The following is a 16,132-nucleotide window of genomic DNA, read 5'->3' on the forward strand; positions in this document are numbered from 1 at the left end:
GGGCCGGTTTCCTCAAACTTTTAGATGTTTCCCTGGTCCAACACACCTAATAATGATAATAATAATAATGATCAAACTTTTGTGGGTAAATCAATAATAAATTTGACACACATCATGCATTAAATGCTGCTAAATGTTTTTTCTAACATGCACTTTAACAGAGCTATTTACTTGCTGGTAAACCACACGAACAAGCACATGCTCCTCCAAACTATCTCTCTGCTTTCTATAGCTCTTGGCACACTCATCTTTGTATCTTAGCATGCGGGCCTGTTTTTGCTTACATGCCTATGTTTGTTAATTAAACTGATTAAACCTTTGCCCAGTTGAGGTAGAGCGTTGCTTCTGTGCCTACCTAATTCATTTCATACTTTGTTTTCTCTGACTCTTTTATGTTTCTGTGTGTTTCTTCTGTCTTATTCTGTCTTATTCTGTCTATTTGACACAGTTGCTTTTTTATCTTCATCTTATTTATTCTGTCATCTTTCGTCCTTGCGCTTTTCCTGTCATGCTGTGTTCTGTGTGTGTTATTGAAAGACCCATATGTTTGCACTAAGTCCTGTGTACGCCATGCGCATGCAGCCTGTGTACTTTCAGGCTTGCATGTGTGAGACTGTATTTGTGAAAGTGACTTGTCCCACTGGTCCAGGTTGTGACCTCTGCTTTCATCTCCTTAGTCTGGGGCTTCAGCCTCCTGTTGTGATTCGTTTCCAGCCAACAACACAGCAGATGTCACCAGACACTACAGCAAACACAGACAGTTCATATGTACATATGTTCCATGTCACCGGATGAATTATACATTTATAACAAGTAAATATGCATGTGTTGTTGAACAAAATGTTGCTTTTCCTTGTCCAAAGCTTCCAGTCACACACAGGAACCATCATAACTGCATACATGACTGGCTTCATTGATGATGTGGTTTGTGTAAAGCTTACTGGGAATCAAATAAAACATCATGGCTAGACTATGTTACGATGCTGGTATCAAAAGATCTATTACTCTGACAGGATCTCTAAAAGCTTTGAGTGAGAAAACACTAAGGGTGTGAGGACGCATTCAGCTCATAAAACAAGACAATACAGTTTTGGGTACACGGGAATTAGACAACGCAAGACTTAACCAATACTCCAGTCTCTAGTGGAAATGTTGACGTGCCTCTGAGAAAAACATCTATTGGACAGTCAGCTTTTCCTGTCCATGGCTCTAACCTGTAGAACTCCCAGAGTCCTGAACTCAAACTTGGATTCATTTCTTAAACGTGTTTTAACAAGAAGTCGGTGATGTGATCATAACTAGTTAATTATGAAATGTTTATAGGCCTTTTGTTAAGTGCGTCCTAATTGGGTGCTCTTATTATTGTTTTGTAAAGGCCTTTCTAGGGACGAGCATTGCAAATTAGCCTCGGCTACAAGTGCTATACTATCAGGTTTTCCTGCTAAGTACTCCAAATGCAAATGTTTTAAAAGTGACGGGGGTTTCTTTAATCTTAACTGAAGGACTATTGGCCAATCCAGTGAGCAGTCTTTATTTGACACCAACTTTGCAACACAAGAGCTACTTCCATTTTTACTACAAAATAAGAGAAGATACTCGGGGAACAAGCTAAAAGCACATACCTTCATATCCAAGACCCATAATAATAGCTCAGGACGATGGTGATAACAATTCAGTTGGGCTTTATGAGTCGGTGATTAAAAACATGGCAGCATTTTAATATCGCAAAATAGAAAGTCTCCAACAAGCCGTCTGGGACTAGAGTAGAAGCTAATGGAACTTCTCTCTGTATCAGAAACTTCATGGTGTAAAAAGACAATACAGCATACACCAGCATCCTTGTGTACGGAATCATCTGAGGTTTCTTCAGCCAAAATATAATTTCCTTTTATGCCCACTTTACCTTTTAGTTCGTTTTTGAGTTGTAGTCCTGAATTTTCATTATGGTCATTATCACCTTCACTCTCTCAGCGGTCATGTGAGGTTGTCCTCTATCACCTCGTGACTTTACATGCTGTCACCTGCATGTCTCCTCAGTTGACTCTAATCAGACTTTCCCTCCTTGTCTTTATCCTCATCTCATCTTGTTTTCATTGTCATGTGGTACATAGCGATGATGGGTGGCCAGACGCTCCTGGTGGGAAGCGAGGCGTGACTGAAACGTCCGTTGAACAGTTATCTCCTCTGCTTCGGTTAGTTATTTTGTTCTCTTAAGACTTAAGATGGCTGCCCGCGATGTAGACATGCCTGTGTGGCCCACCAAACAGCGGCCTCTGCAAATCCCTCTGTTTATCCACAAGCTTGACCCACTGGGCATGAGTGGGCGGCATATATGCTGGGTTGTCTACTGGATGGTGAATGGATATGTGTTTATGCATGCAGGCGTCTGTGATGAACTTAGCTTAAACTTGTGTTTAGGGTGAATCATTCCAGATTATCGCTTGAAAATCCGCTCTCAGTGAGTACGTGAGAGTGCCTGTTGGGATATGAAGATGTGAGGGATTGAACCCTCACACACTCAAGATACACACAGAGTTCCTGGCAAATGGAGGCAGCTGTTCTGCTAAGTGACAAAGAATAGGGGTCTTTTGATGTCCTCTGATGCCAGTGCTAAGCCAGCTACTGACAGTTAGACTGATCCCCAACAATGTTCTGCTTTGGATCTTTTTCACAATACCACACCCAAACAGTTGCAGGTGTGGAATCTATGTTACTTTACATTTAATCTGAATCTACAAGAAGGAAAATAATTAAATAATGCATCCCCTGCACTGTTAGGCGACTATAAAAATGCATCTAGAGACAGTATGATTTAATTTGACCCTCGAAGCTGTGACAGTTTTCAGCCCCCCGGTTCAAACAAAGATTGCTTCCATGCACGGCAAAGACGGCAGATGCATGCTAAGAATATCACGAGAACCATTTTAGGTCAATGTAAATGCACAAATACAATCTGCAAACTGTATTGTTCTTTCATGGCAAAAAAGAATTTCAAAGAACAAGCGCTCAACCATGCACCACACATACACACACCATGGCAAACCAGCTTCTTATCCAATCCCTCCACTAATTCCCTCTTGGTAGAAGGTGTTCATTGTTTCTCTTTCATTCTAATCTCTCCTTCTCCTTTTTTTCAAAATCCATATTAGATTCTCTTTGAGTTGGCCACAATCAGAGGCACTGGAGCAGAGCATCACCCTGCTAATGCTCTTTGTCTCCCCAGATTTGTCACTTAGCATGGAGAGTACACCTTTGTCATGGAGCAGGGTGGGAGAGAGGCAGACTCTCACTTGGGGCAATTGTTTCTTGTCGGAGGGCATCTTAACCCCCCCTTTCCACTACCCCTTAAGCAAATCAGCTTTGCCCTGGATTAAAGCCCTATCATAGCCCTGTCAGATCTCAGCAGCCTGACAGAAACTGCTAAAACAAACAGATCCTTAAAGTTTGAATTGGATGGAAATTGCTTCCAAACACGGTTCCACCACATCTTCACCTTGATATCACCACCTGATATCTCCTAAAAATAGATGTTCTAGTTAGATTTATCATTAAAATCCTTGAGCCTCTTAGCAAAAAATGTTATCTTAGAGCGAAGCTAAAAGAAGATTAGGCAGTATTATCCGACCAGCATCTCAGTACTTTATTTAAAAACAAAAATCACTATAGAAGTTCATCATTCAGTTTGCTTACTGTTCAGACGTTTTATTCTAAATACAAAGTTCCAACAATTTGTTTTCCTGAATTTATATAACATAATTGACATCTGAATGTTAAATATTTACCTAGGTGTTGTTTTATTGTCTGTAGGTTCCTTCAAAAGTAAAGTTAAAGTAGTAAAGGGCTATGTCACTGCTTTTTTGGCATCTCGATGAACTATGAACGAACTAAACAGAGTAAGCATGTTGTGTTTCAAGATGTAAAATAAAAGGTCTGCTCTGGATTATTGTACAGTAAATACATATTTCTTAAACCACAGATTGCGATATACGCTAATTTTATCTGTAAAACTTTGCCATCTGAACTAGGCCCAGTGTCAGAACCACAGGTCCAGTTTAAAACCCTGATTCAAGAGGATCCAGAGTCCAAAAGAAGAACAGTGGAATTACGTTTTGTGGTTGATGAATGAATGCTCATTTATCTGTGGGTTCTGTGACAGCAACCCAAAAACCAAAATGATCAGTAAGTGACAAAAAGGTCAGTTGGATATATCTACCGTATTTTCCCGACTATAGAGCGCACCTCAATATAAGCCGCACCCACAAAGTAAAAAAAAAGGAAATGTACATATATAAGCCGCACCGGGCTAAAAGCCGCTGATATCGACTGAACTGATTACATAGTTTAACTGAACATAACTGAGCTGATTAGTTTCCGAATGGTGCCTGTAGCATAAAAGTGAAAGTGCTGATCAAACAGATCAGAAAAGTTATTGATTGGTTTATTCATTGTCCTCCTGCCCACTGAAACCACTGAAGTCATCTTCTTCAGTGTCGGAGTTGAACAGCCTCAGAAGAGCTTCGTCACATACCTTTTCTGTGTCGATGTCAGTGTTGCTCAGTGTCCCACCTGTCTCGTTTTTTTCACTCTCTACTACAGCGCCCCCTGGCAGGTGAAGAAAAATCCACAGAAAATCCGCATCCCATTATAAGCCGCATGGTTCATAGCTTGGGAAAAAAGTAGCGGCTTATAGTCGGAAAAATACGGTATTTATAAACCAATGGAAAGAAGAACTTCATTTATACTTGGATTTTAATCTTTTAAATAATGAAATGAGGTCTGGGTTTATTAAGTCACTTTACAAAACTGTACAGATGCAGTTTGAGTCTCTATAACCATGAGGAAATATGACTTCAGAGATATAAATACATACATACATGGGTACACGGCATTTCAGATACCCAGTGTGAATCTGTGGATTTGATACATACACTTCTGCTTCATTCATAGAGAGTAATCATTCCCAGATATTGGATCAGTAATTCTGTGTGTGTGTGCATGTGTGTACTTGTTCCTGAGTGAGAACCATTTTTCATATTTTTATCGCAAAGTGAGGACATTTTCCTGGTCCTCACTTATCCAAATTCCATTTTTGGGACAGGGGTTAGGTTTAGGACTAGGGTGTGAAATGAGTTAGGGTTAGTGTCAGGGTCAGGCTAAGGCACTAAACATCAAGAAAATGAATGGAAGTCATTGGAAGTAACTAAGAAGTCTTCATAAAGATAGTAAAACACTGATGTGTGTGTGTGTGCGTGTGTGTGTGTGTGTGTGTGTGTGTGTGGTTATGTTATTGGCCATTTTAGGCCTCTATGATGACCAGAGGTGGTAAAATGGCAGGAAACGTGATGAGCAGGCGTTTCACAGACCAGGAATGAACCCCAGCTAATCCCTTCAACCTGTCCTACTCTCTTTCAACGTCCTGCTTTCCCCTTGTACATTCTGCCTCATTTTCCCAAGCAGTTTTCCCTTTTCTCAACCTTCTCTTGTCACTCTCCTAACAGTCGTCTGTTTTCCTCTCTCTTCTTCTTTACCTTTCTCTCTCTCTGTTTTGGACCATCTCCCTTCATCCCAACCAGCCCCTCCCGTGGACCTTCCTCTCTCCTGCAGAAGTGCAGAGCCAGGGCTTTTGCCTGCTGGTAATTTATTTTCCCATTAGCCCCCTGTCTGAAGTGCATGCTCTGGGTGTGAGAGTGTGTGTAAGGGGGCGAGGAGGGCCACCCAAAAGAAAGAACCAGAAAGTAGAAAAGAGGAGGGCACCCTGGACACACTGATAAGACGAAAGAGAGTGAAGGAAGTAAGATGGAGGGGACAGAAACGAGGAGCAGAAGTGAAGACAGAAGATATCCGCTTAGTGTCCATCTAAACATTTTTATTCCTTACGAAGTTAAAACGATAAATTCATTTGAAAAGCAGAAGATTGAGCCGTGATCATCTCTGATTATCGATCCACAGATTAGTCTACAAACCGCTGGCTGTTGATCAACTCAAATGATCGAATAGTTTCTCCTCTGTGCCTCAGTTTTAGGACCCTTTCTGTTTCCAGTATTTTAGGTAAATTTAAACAAAATTGTTTTAATAACACAGAAACAGTATTACTCACTTTGGGTTGCCTAAACTGTAATGAGCATCTTTTAGGGTTTTCTTATATTTTTTTGTAAAAACGATCATAATCCCTGCTGCAGCTGGAATTAAACGATGTAAAATACGGTTTGATGACAGCAGCGGTGTAATAGGTTAGCAACGGTGACATTTTGAAGGATTGATAGCTGCTGCCGCCGCCCAGTGACCCTCTCTCTGTGGATCATAAACTGTGATTACCGATAACGACGAGATGATCTGTAAAACCATCAGAACATGTCCAGATAAATTTCATTACTGGGTTATGCGGGTGTACCTAGATTCTTTTTATATTAAACTCTTCCCAGGCGTCCGTACCTTTGTCCAGAGGTGAGTTGTCTGGATGTCTGTTGCACCAAGTTAAAGGTTTTGTTTATCCTAATGAGATGTTAGTTTCTAACAGGTGTGTATAAAGAGAATAGCCTTAAATTCAGTGTTTTTGTTTTGTCGGGGTGCAAACGGGTACCCATTGATAATCTGGAACCTTTTACCTCTGTTCTTTTGAATATACTGTATTTCTTCAACATCAAACAGACATGACTGGTGGGGAAGCTCTTCATAGTTGGAGTGAGTCAGAAGACTGCATCTATACAGTTTTTTAAAGATTATTTTGGCCTTTGTTGAACAGTAGTTCTACAGGAAAGACGGTGAAGAAATGCAGCAAATGACCCGAATTGGACACAGTCGGGAATTGGACCCAGGACAACCACGTCGAGGACTATAGCCTTTACGAACAATGCGCCTGCTCTACCAGTCTAGCCACCCAGTGCCCATATGGTTTTAAACTTGGACTTATGTTCCTCTTGGAGATTGTTGGAAATCTCTGTATTACATGACACATAGCTCTGTGTTTGGTACTTATTATCACCGAGTCTGATTTGACATTTTTAAGGCAGTTGTCTATGCCACTTGGTGCACGATGATTCGGTGCGACATATTGGCTCGTTGCTTTAACTGTAAAGATTTATTGTTTCTACTGGAAATGCCATTTCAAGAACTAGAAATGAATTCCTTTACAAAGTTAACATTGGACTGTTGTGCTAAGCTTTTGTGGTTTACTACAGAGTAAATGTTTGCCTCTATTTTGTTTGATATAGTCCCAAAGTAATAGGATGTTCTCCTTTATTATCTCATCTCCCATCTTCCTATATTACTGTATTATTAATGGCTTTATGTTGATCAGGAGGTCTTGTAAACACTAGACTAAAAGCAACTATTCTTCTTTTAAAACAAGACCAATTGTGCTATTAATTATTTTCTTTTACAACTTGTCTCATGTTTTACTTTATTTTCCACTTTTCCTATTTTTCACCTTCCTTTAACCCTGGACCAAGAAGGCAATCTGCAAAAGATGTTTTCCTTTCTCGGTTTTTGTTTTTATTCAGACCTGGGACGCAATGGGCTTTTCTAGTGTGGTAAAATCCTGTCAACCTGTTTTTCTGAATGCATGTGAGTGTGGGACAGATTGAATCAGCCTGTCTTTGTGACCATATACGAACACACAGACAAGAAAACCATTCTCACGGTTCATTCCAATAATAAAACATGTTTATTGTAATTCCCATAACCAAAGTAATGGTATTGCATGCCTTTTATGTCCATTGTTGCTTTTAGAATACACGCAAACACACAGCTTTAGGGGGAAAAAAGGTAAATCCTCACATATAATAGTAGCAGATGAATAAATTGGCCTTAATCTCCGTGTGTGTATGTGTGTGTCCATAATGCCTATAGTGTGACATTCATAGATGGTATGTAAAAAGGGCTGCCTTATCAGTTATCAGGGGAGGCCAAATTGACACAGAGGAATCACTCCATTGTGTGCGGATTCAAAGAGAGATGTGAGCACATTGGATGTCTCCATTTCCAATAACTGTGACCTTGAGGCAAGAGGAATAGCACCTCCAATCTGCTGACTGTTGGAGTCGGACACAGCCAGCTGATTTTTGGGTGTTGGGGTGGGGAGGGCTAATCGGTGCTGGCTGTGGATTACTCTGTTGGGTAAATTGAGTTTTGCTGTAATTGTTTCTAAACCCTTTGAATATAGATTACAGAGGAGCTGTTGCATTGTTGTTGTGTGTGTGGTAAGTTTTATTTCAGAGAGTCACATGTTCAGTAAATAGACAAAAACATTACAAATGTAACATGATCCAGATGACTATCTTCCTTAAAATTATTTTAGTTGGATACTTAAAAAGCAACAGATAACACATAGCTGGTGTGCATACAGTGCTTTCACCAGAGCACAATTATTATTATCTAACATAGTGATATGAACTTGGATTTTACATCCTGATTTAATATTCAGCAGGTTGGACAGAGCCTCATGATCCTCCCAATGTTAAAGGTCACATAGTGATGGAGGCACAGATGAGAAAGAGAGGACAGAAGAAAATAGGCAATATTTACCATTCTTATCTTGCCATTGCAAGATTTTCCAATATTGTGCAGCCCTGCTAGTTACAACCAAAATTGTCAATGTATTTATTTTTTATGGCATTAGTGGCCTTATTTTGGCCATTTTTCCAAAGCAGGCAGACAGGAATTGGCGTTGAGAGAGGGGGAAGACATCCTGGGTCGCCACTGGAACCCAGGACAGCTGCGTCAAGGATTTAGGCCTCCGTTTATGGGTTGCAGATTCTACCGCGACGCCACGTGCCGCACACGATTGCCAATGTATTATATTGGGATTTTATTTGATAGACCAACGCAAAGCAGTGTGTATTTGGGAAGTAGAAGAAAATTGGTGCATAGTTTTTAAAGTTTTTATGAATAAAAAACAGAAATCTGTTCAGCCCCATTAGTCAATACTTTGTAGAACCAGCTTATGTTACAGTTGAAGCTACAAGTGTTTTGGTGCATCTTCACCAGCTTTGCACATCTTCAGACTGAAATTCTTGTCTATTCTTCTTTGCAAAATGGTTCAAGCTCCCTCAGGTTGGACTGAGCGCTTCTGGGAACACCAGTTTCCAGATTCTGCCACAAATTGTCAGATTTCTGTCTAGACATTGAATGGGGCATTCTAACAGTTGAATATGGTTTGATCTACCCCAGAGTATGATGCTACTACATCCGTAGTGTATTCAGAGTAACGAGCAGTGTTGGCATTTTTCCACACAAAGCATTTTGATTGTAAGCAAAAAAAGTTCAATTGTGATCACATGTGACTAGAACACCTGCTTCCACATTTGCTGTGGTTCCAATGCAGCTTGTGGCCACTTTTGCATATAGGCCAGATTTGTGGAGACCACAACTTCTACAGCTGATAGTTGTTTCTGTTACTTTTAACTGTTTTTCCTACCTGAGCTGTGGATCTCTGCACATACTCCAGAGTTACCATGGAGGACTTCTCTGATTAATGTTCTCCTTTCCTGCTCTGTCAGTTTAGGTAGCTTTACCATACTCTTTCCATTTTTAGATGATTGGTGGAACAGTGGTGGAACTTTTTGCTTCTGAGGAAAATGGGTTGCACTCGATTTTTAATTATGGGTAACAGAGTAAGAGGTTTTGTTAAGTATGTATCATTGTAATTTCACTTTCCAATTATGCTGTCCTTTGTGTGGGTCTGTCCCATAAAATCACAATAAAATATGTGATAGTGGTTTTAATGTGATGAAATGTTAAAAGGTTCATGCACTAAATGAGGAAAAATGCATTCTCATCAGTTTTCTCGAGCTATTCCCTTAATCCACTCTGTACTTGGAGTGTAGTTGACCTCATCTTGTCTGTTCTTCTTCAGTTCAGCAGTGTTTTGTTTTATGGTAGCAACAGGCTTAAGTGAGATAATCATCTGCTTGATGTGAAACCAGGGATTCATCACTTATCACCCTTGTAATAACAGAGCCATGGTTTAATCTTCTGTCTTTGTCAACAACATATTCAACATCACTACACTCAGTTCACTTTATTAAAAAAGGCAGTTGGGCAATTTGACTATATACATATATATATATATATATATATATATATATGTATATATATGTCTATCAGAGAAGATCATTAGAAATGAAGTGGTGACTTGTGACCTTTGTTAAAACCCCATTAGTTGATTGATGTGTTTGTGTGCACTGGGCACTTAGTCTTTTTGTTGATCATGTGCTAACAGTACCCACCTGTCAGTGTGTATCTCAGACCAGGTCTAAATGGAGCTACGTTCTTTTAGCACTCAGCCTAATTAATCCATCTCTCAGCCACAAAGGGGTCCCTTCCCCTTCCTTTTCTCCAATGTGTCCCATTGGCATTTTAGTGCAGAGGGATTCAGCAGGACCCCCGGGCACCCTCCTGCCCTGACCCCTGCCCCCCCACCAGGGGAGCATCTGTAGATCAATCCAGGGCCAGCTGGCACTAGGGAAAAAGGGCAGAACTGGTACTCTAGAACACAGTCCACCTTAACATACACACCTCCCTCTTCAATAGAAGTCATGTGTAAAGGTGTTAATGATTAGCAACACAGCTCTGAGGCTTGGTAACTTAGTTCGCCAGTATAACTTTGCCCTTTTCTCAATTTGTAAGCCTTTACCTTTTAATAGCACATTGCAGTTGTAAACAGCTGCAGCTGGGGGGCAGCAAAGAGCTATCACCCCTCTTCTCTTTCTATGTGCTCCTTGCTTGTCCTTCCCTCACTCCTGCTGCTTCTCACACACACACACACACACAGATAGACACACAGTTGTTCTCTAGGCTCAGAGAAAGAGCATATTGATAGTCCTATCCTCTTTGTAATAAATTAAACTTCTGTATTGTCCTTCTCTTTCATTTTACACATTGTCACATCCTTCTAGTCGCCCTAATCCGTGCTACTTCCCACACCTTCTCTCAAACACACACAGTGATTGACAAGTAGCATCCAGGGAAATGGAGAACATTTCCATTGTTTGCCGCCGCCACCACCTAAATCTGTTGAAACAGTTATTCCATTCTTGCGCTGCTGTATTTGCATATCCTTAACTATTTCCTATTTCTCAACAGCCCTCCTCCTTCCATCACCCCAAACTGCTTTTCTAAATCCCCTCTGCTTAAGTGTTTGCCACATTTAACAAATTCATTCATAAAGTATCTGCATGCGCTATTAGCTTAGTATAATAGCAATGGGTGTAATCTGCAGGGAAATAAGAGGTAAAAGGAGTGTTTTGCTCTTCTTTTTACTCCCTTTGCCTTATTGGCTCTTCTTGGGACAGTCTGGTCGGCCACATCGCAGTCATACGTCATTATGTTTTCATGGCAAAAGCGACAAGGCTCAAATGTCAGCATGAAATGTCAAGTGGTCTTGCTAGTGAGTTGTGTTTTTTATATAATCATTGGTTTGAGCATGGAGACAGGTGGAGAAGAGGAGCAGATGAAGATGGGAGAGATGGAGGGTGCTGAAGGTTAGATTAGATGGACTGTTAAATGCTGGCAGAAGATGGAGAAAATGGAAAGCCCGTATTGATGCTGGGAAGCATTAAAGGTTTTATATGTAATGTAAAAGTGTCTTCTCCCATAATTTTCCATCTACTGCAGCTCTTCATCCTGCCTGGATTAACATATAAAAATACTGATAAATTTGAACAGTTTTTGGCCTCCTGTCAATGGAAAAAGTCATTATTTTACCAACTGCCTATGATCCTTTACTTCTATGGTTGATGCAGTTATGGTTGATGGGTCTTTATTAAAGAACATTATTATGTACAAAAATGATATGTCAGATGTTTGGATTTTAATTGAAAGCTTTTTGTTGTATTATGATGTTTTGGACCTTTTTCAGGAAATTTCCAGGTTTACTATTTACAATTTGAAATATTTACAGATCCAGATAAATATGAAAAAAGAAAAAAACAATATGTAAAAATGTTGTATTTGTATCCATCCATGTTTTTTATTTTTTTTGCAGATTCCATGTTTCAAGCCTGACCTCTGTACAATAATCTGTGGTCAATTCGTCCTGACGTTTTATATTTATTCTTAAAAAAAAAGCAAGACATTAACAAAAAATGGTGAAAAATTAAGTCGGCAAAAGTAAGACATTTTGAGTAATATGTTGGTAACCTGACTTTGACTATGTAGAATTACTAAAGTCCTTTTATTCATAGTTTCAAAGTGGCATACAGGACAGGTCTCTGTACTTTTATAGCTGACCTGTGGATTTATAATCTCTGTTTGTAGCTTGAATAGTTTATCACCTTATTACCAACCGCTTTACCACTCCATACTGATACATGCTCTGTGTGGATACGTGTGTGTGTGTGTGTGTGTGTGTGTGAATAAATCACCTGCAGTCCTCAGCGATAAGGCTGAGAGTGAGTTTGCCTCCACAGTGCCAAAGCGTCTAAGGTTGAGTGTGTGGTTTTCTGCGTGAAGACATCAGAAAACGTAAAGAACTTGTATCGGTTTATCTGGGACACATGGCGGAGCGTATGTGTATATGTATATATGCTCTTGAACTGGTGTAGAGTGAAAGAGAGCTAGCTGCTCCGCTTTGTTCGCTGTTGTGCACACGAGAGGATGAATCCTCAGAGCTCGATCCACGGCTGAGACAAGATGGTATTTTTACTGCTGTGCAAAACCAGCGTCTGCATCTGCCAGGATCGCTGGGTGCTGTTTGTAGACACCCGTGCAATAAAACCGGGACAAAAAAATGGAGACCAGCTGGATCCAGACATTTCAAAAACAAAACATGTGCTTTGTGCTTGTGTTCAGTTGTGACGACATGTGGGTGAGCACCAGTGTCGTCCCTTTAAAGATCGGTTTTGTCTTTTCATACAGTTTGAACCTGTCATTAAAAAGAAACAGAGTACTTTCCTATCACAAACGTGACTTTAAATGGAAGGCATCATGAATAAGAAATTTTCATGTGAGCGGTAGCGACACAGCAAGGTGGGGAACCAGTCTGATATTCACTGACAGCATGGTGCTTCCGTATCCAGACCTGCAGCAAACAAAACCCATTGGTTATTGCTGGAAGGAGGGTAGACAAAGGGCCGGAACATCCCCAGCTGTTCGGTTTTCAGATCTCTAGCAGTCAGTGACCAGACTTTCACCAGTTCTTATTCCGAATGCACAGCCTTTTCACTTGTTGTACCTGAAAGCAGGATCAGATCACACAATACATTCTTATAAAAACCTCCTCTCATTGTGGTGTTAAGAAATAGTGAGTTGTATCGTTGTAAATCTAATGCAATGTTCAACCTCCCTTGTCTGCAGGAGTCTCCATCAGGACGGAGGAAGGCTTTAGCCACCAGCAGCATAAACATGAAGCAGTACGCCAGTCCTATGCCCACTCAGACAGATGTCAAACTCAAGTTTAAACCCTTGTCGAAGAAGGTGGTGTCGGCCACACTGCAGTTCTCTCTCTCCTGCATCTTCCTCCGGGAGGGAAAGGCCACGTACGTATTAGCAGCATTAACACTTAAAACACAATTTAACCTAAGGGCCTACAAACATTTTACAGTACACACTCCTGTTCTCATGGTTCCAGGTTCTATTTAACATCTTCTGCTTCCAGGTTTAATTGCAGACACTTTCAGTCTGTGTTTGCCTGTTGGTTATTCATCAAAATATGACAGCTGTCGCTTTGATTTTAAACTTTCTTCATTTTAAACATTTGCCCCCCCTCCCGCATTTGAGCGCAGCACTGAGGCCTTTGTTGTGCCGCGGACAGCGGGTCGATGGCGCGTAACCCTTGTTAACCCTTCTGGGAATGATGTCGACCACACACAAACAAACCCCATCACACCAGTTCAAATGAGCCTGTGAGCCGAGGAAGCTCCAAACACAAAGGGGAAAGAGAGAGAAAAATACAGCAATTATGATGGAGCAGTGATATCAGGAGATGGAGGGGAGGGTTAGAAGACTACATAAAATACCAGGAATCATGTAGAGATGGTTGCATTGGTGTGATGGCTGGGAAACACTTGGAGAGGAGAGGATCAGGTTCAGTCAAAACACTTCAATGTTTGGAGTGAATTTGAAGGTTAGGTGTTTCTAACAGAACGTTGAGGAAATGAAGGTCTGAAATAAAAACAAAGAGAAGGTCCAGAGATCTCTCTTCTGGAATCCTGAGACAATTATGTGAGGCTCTGTGAAAGAGCTTTGTGTTAAAATGTGTTTCTTCCTCCACTGTTCAGCAAATCTACGTAGACAAAAGCACTGACACAGTACCTTTCCATACTTCACTTCAGGAAATGTCCCAATCAGAAATACATTTTTTAAGTGCCTCCTACCGTTCCGAGTCATTTACTAATCCCAGTCCAATACTTAAATAAAATCAGTGCCGGGTATATGTTTCCAAGCTTAGAAGCTTAATAGTAATACACCTTATTTTTATCAGTGACGTTCCGTATGATGCAGTATCAGTCTTTGATAGTGACATCCATTTTCCCCATAATAGGTAGAATAACTTTAAGTTTCTAAGGGTATATCTGGCTTAAAACCCAGGTTTGTTAGATCGATGACTGTGCATGAGCTGGAATGCAGTTTTGAGCAGCCATGGATTTGAGGAGTGGGCCGAGCTGACTCCAGGCTCTGGGGGTGTATTCAATCACAGATAGTTCACCAGTGGCAAGTATCTAGAGTTGAGTTTAGTCTGTGACTCTGATATTAATCATTGAAAAAAAAAAAAAAACCCCGATTGGGACCCAAACCATATTCTGGGATCAATCAAAAGATTGTCTGTTCCAGTGATGAGGACATGCAGAGCCTGGCCAGCCTGATGAGCATGAAACAGGCGGACATCGGCAACCTGGATGACTTTGAGGAGGATAATGAAGAAGATGAGGAGAACAGGGTTAACCAAGAGGAAAAGGCCGCCAAGATTACAGGTATAAACTGGAAAAGCCCATTTTTATTCTTAGATAAGGAACGCAAATGTCTTTCTTATACCAGAGTTTTTGCTGTTTTCAGAACTGAAACGGTTGAAATAATATAAGGACAATGGATGGAGAAGCATCCCTCAATGTCTGGCCCAGTTCCTAATGTTTTATTGCTACTATATTTCTTTTTATTTTATTTCGTTTTTTGTTTTATTTTTCCTTTCATTTGTTGTATGGATTGTACTGACTATAGAACACGGTACCCCATATTTCAATGAGATTTACCTGATTAAATAACGGTGTAGTAAAAAAAAAAAAAAAAAAGACCCTTTGGATCAAAGCAATAAAATATTTGTGTACTACTTGTTACCAGATAAATGTGGGTTCAGGATCTGTTCCCAATCTGTCATGAAATCATAACAGAAACCTTGTTGTCAGACAAAGGTGTGAAAATATGTATTTTAATGTTTCCAGTATGAGAGCTTGAACTGGAAGAAAAACCTCGTTTAGACGTCCCTCAAAGATCACCACTGACAGGGCTATATATGAAGCATCTGTGTGTGTGTGTGTGTGTGTGTGTGTGTGTGTGTGTGTACCCCCCAATCATAAAAGCAAGTGGGAGTCTCTAAATGCATGGGTTTATATAGCATGGTTGCAAGCTTCAGGGTTTGTTTATCTTGCTTAGGTTTCTTGTCCCATACATACACTGGGATTTATTGTATGGTCTAAAATCAGGGCCTTGCTATTTCCTGCTTTGCTTAATCCAACTTTTCTGAGCAGCACCTCTTTACGTTAGGCTTCATGCATTCTTCCTTTCTTTTTCCTTCTTCGTCTTATTTATATGTATATGCATTGAGCGCCTACAGCAACGCTCCACTAGCATGCATCTCTAAATCGAAGCCCGGGCCAAGCTACCACATCTCCATGCAATCATATTCCTCCTACGGAACAAGCCGGCGAGCCTCTCGAGCATAAATAATAACATGAGGCCAACTGGAGCGTACTCTGGAAACACTGTGCTCTCTCCAATCGTTTTTATGCAGAATGTAAATATTTGACCCCAAATAGATGTCTGTGTTTGGATTTGATGCTGTTTTACTCATTCTTAGTATTTAATCAAGTAAACCTACCAACTCCTTGTGTTTAGGATAGAAAGATTCATTCATAAAGGAGATTTGTGAGCCCTGTGAGGAGTGGCAAGCCAGAGAAATGCTAGTTGACATCTGGAAAAC

At 40.5% G+C, this 16,132-nt stretch overlaps 1 protein-coding gene across 8 annotated transcripts in view; it reads left to right on the forward strand.

The window, feature by feature from the left end:
* The window catches only part of ehbp1 (EH domain binding protein 1), a 175,073-nt gene that overhangs the window by 37,497 nt on the left and 121,444 nt on the right, over window positions 1-16,132 (forward strand). For all 8 annotated transcript variants that reach the window (XM_047350685.1, XM_047350683.1, XM_047350687.1 and 5 more), the window contains exons 6-7: window positions 13,294-13,475; window positions 14,770-14,909. In XM_047350685.1, coding sequence (XP_047206641.1) covers window positions 13,294-13,475; window positions 14,770-14,909 — 322 coding nt within the window. The remainder of the gene's footprint in view (window positions 1-13,293; window positions 13,476-14,769; window positions 14,910-16,132) is intronic.

The sequence above is a fragment of the Girardinichthys multiradiatus genome, chromosome 22, assembly GCF_021462225.1.
Source record: "Girardinichthys multiradiatus isolate DD_20200921_A chromosome 22, DD_fGirMul_XY1, whole genome shotgun sequence".
Taxonomy (NCBI): Eukaryota; Metazoa; Chordata; class Actinopteri; order Cyprinodontiformes; family Goodeidae; genus Girardinichthys; species Girardinichthys multiradiatus.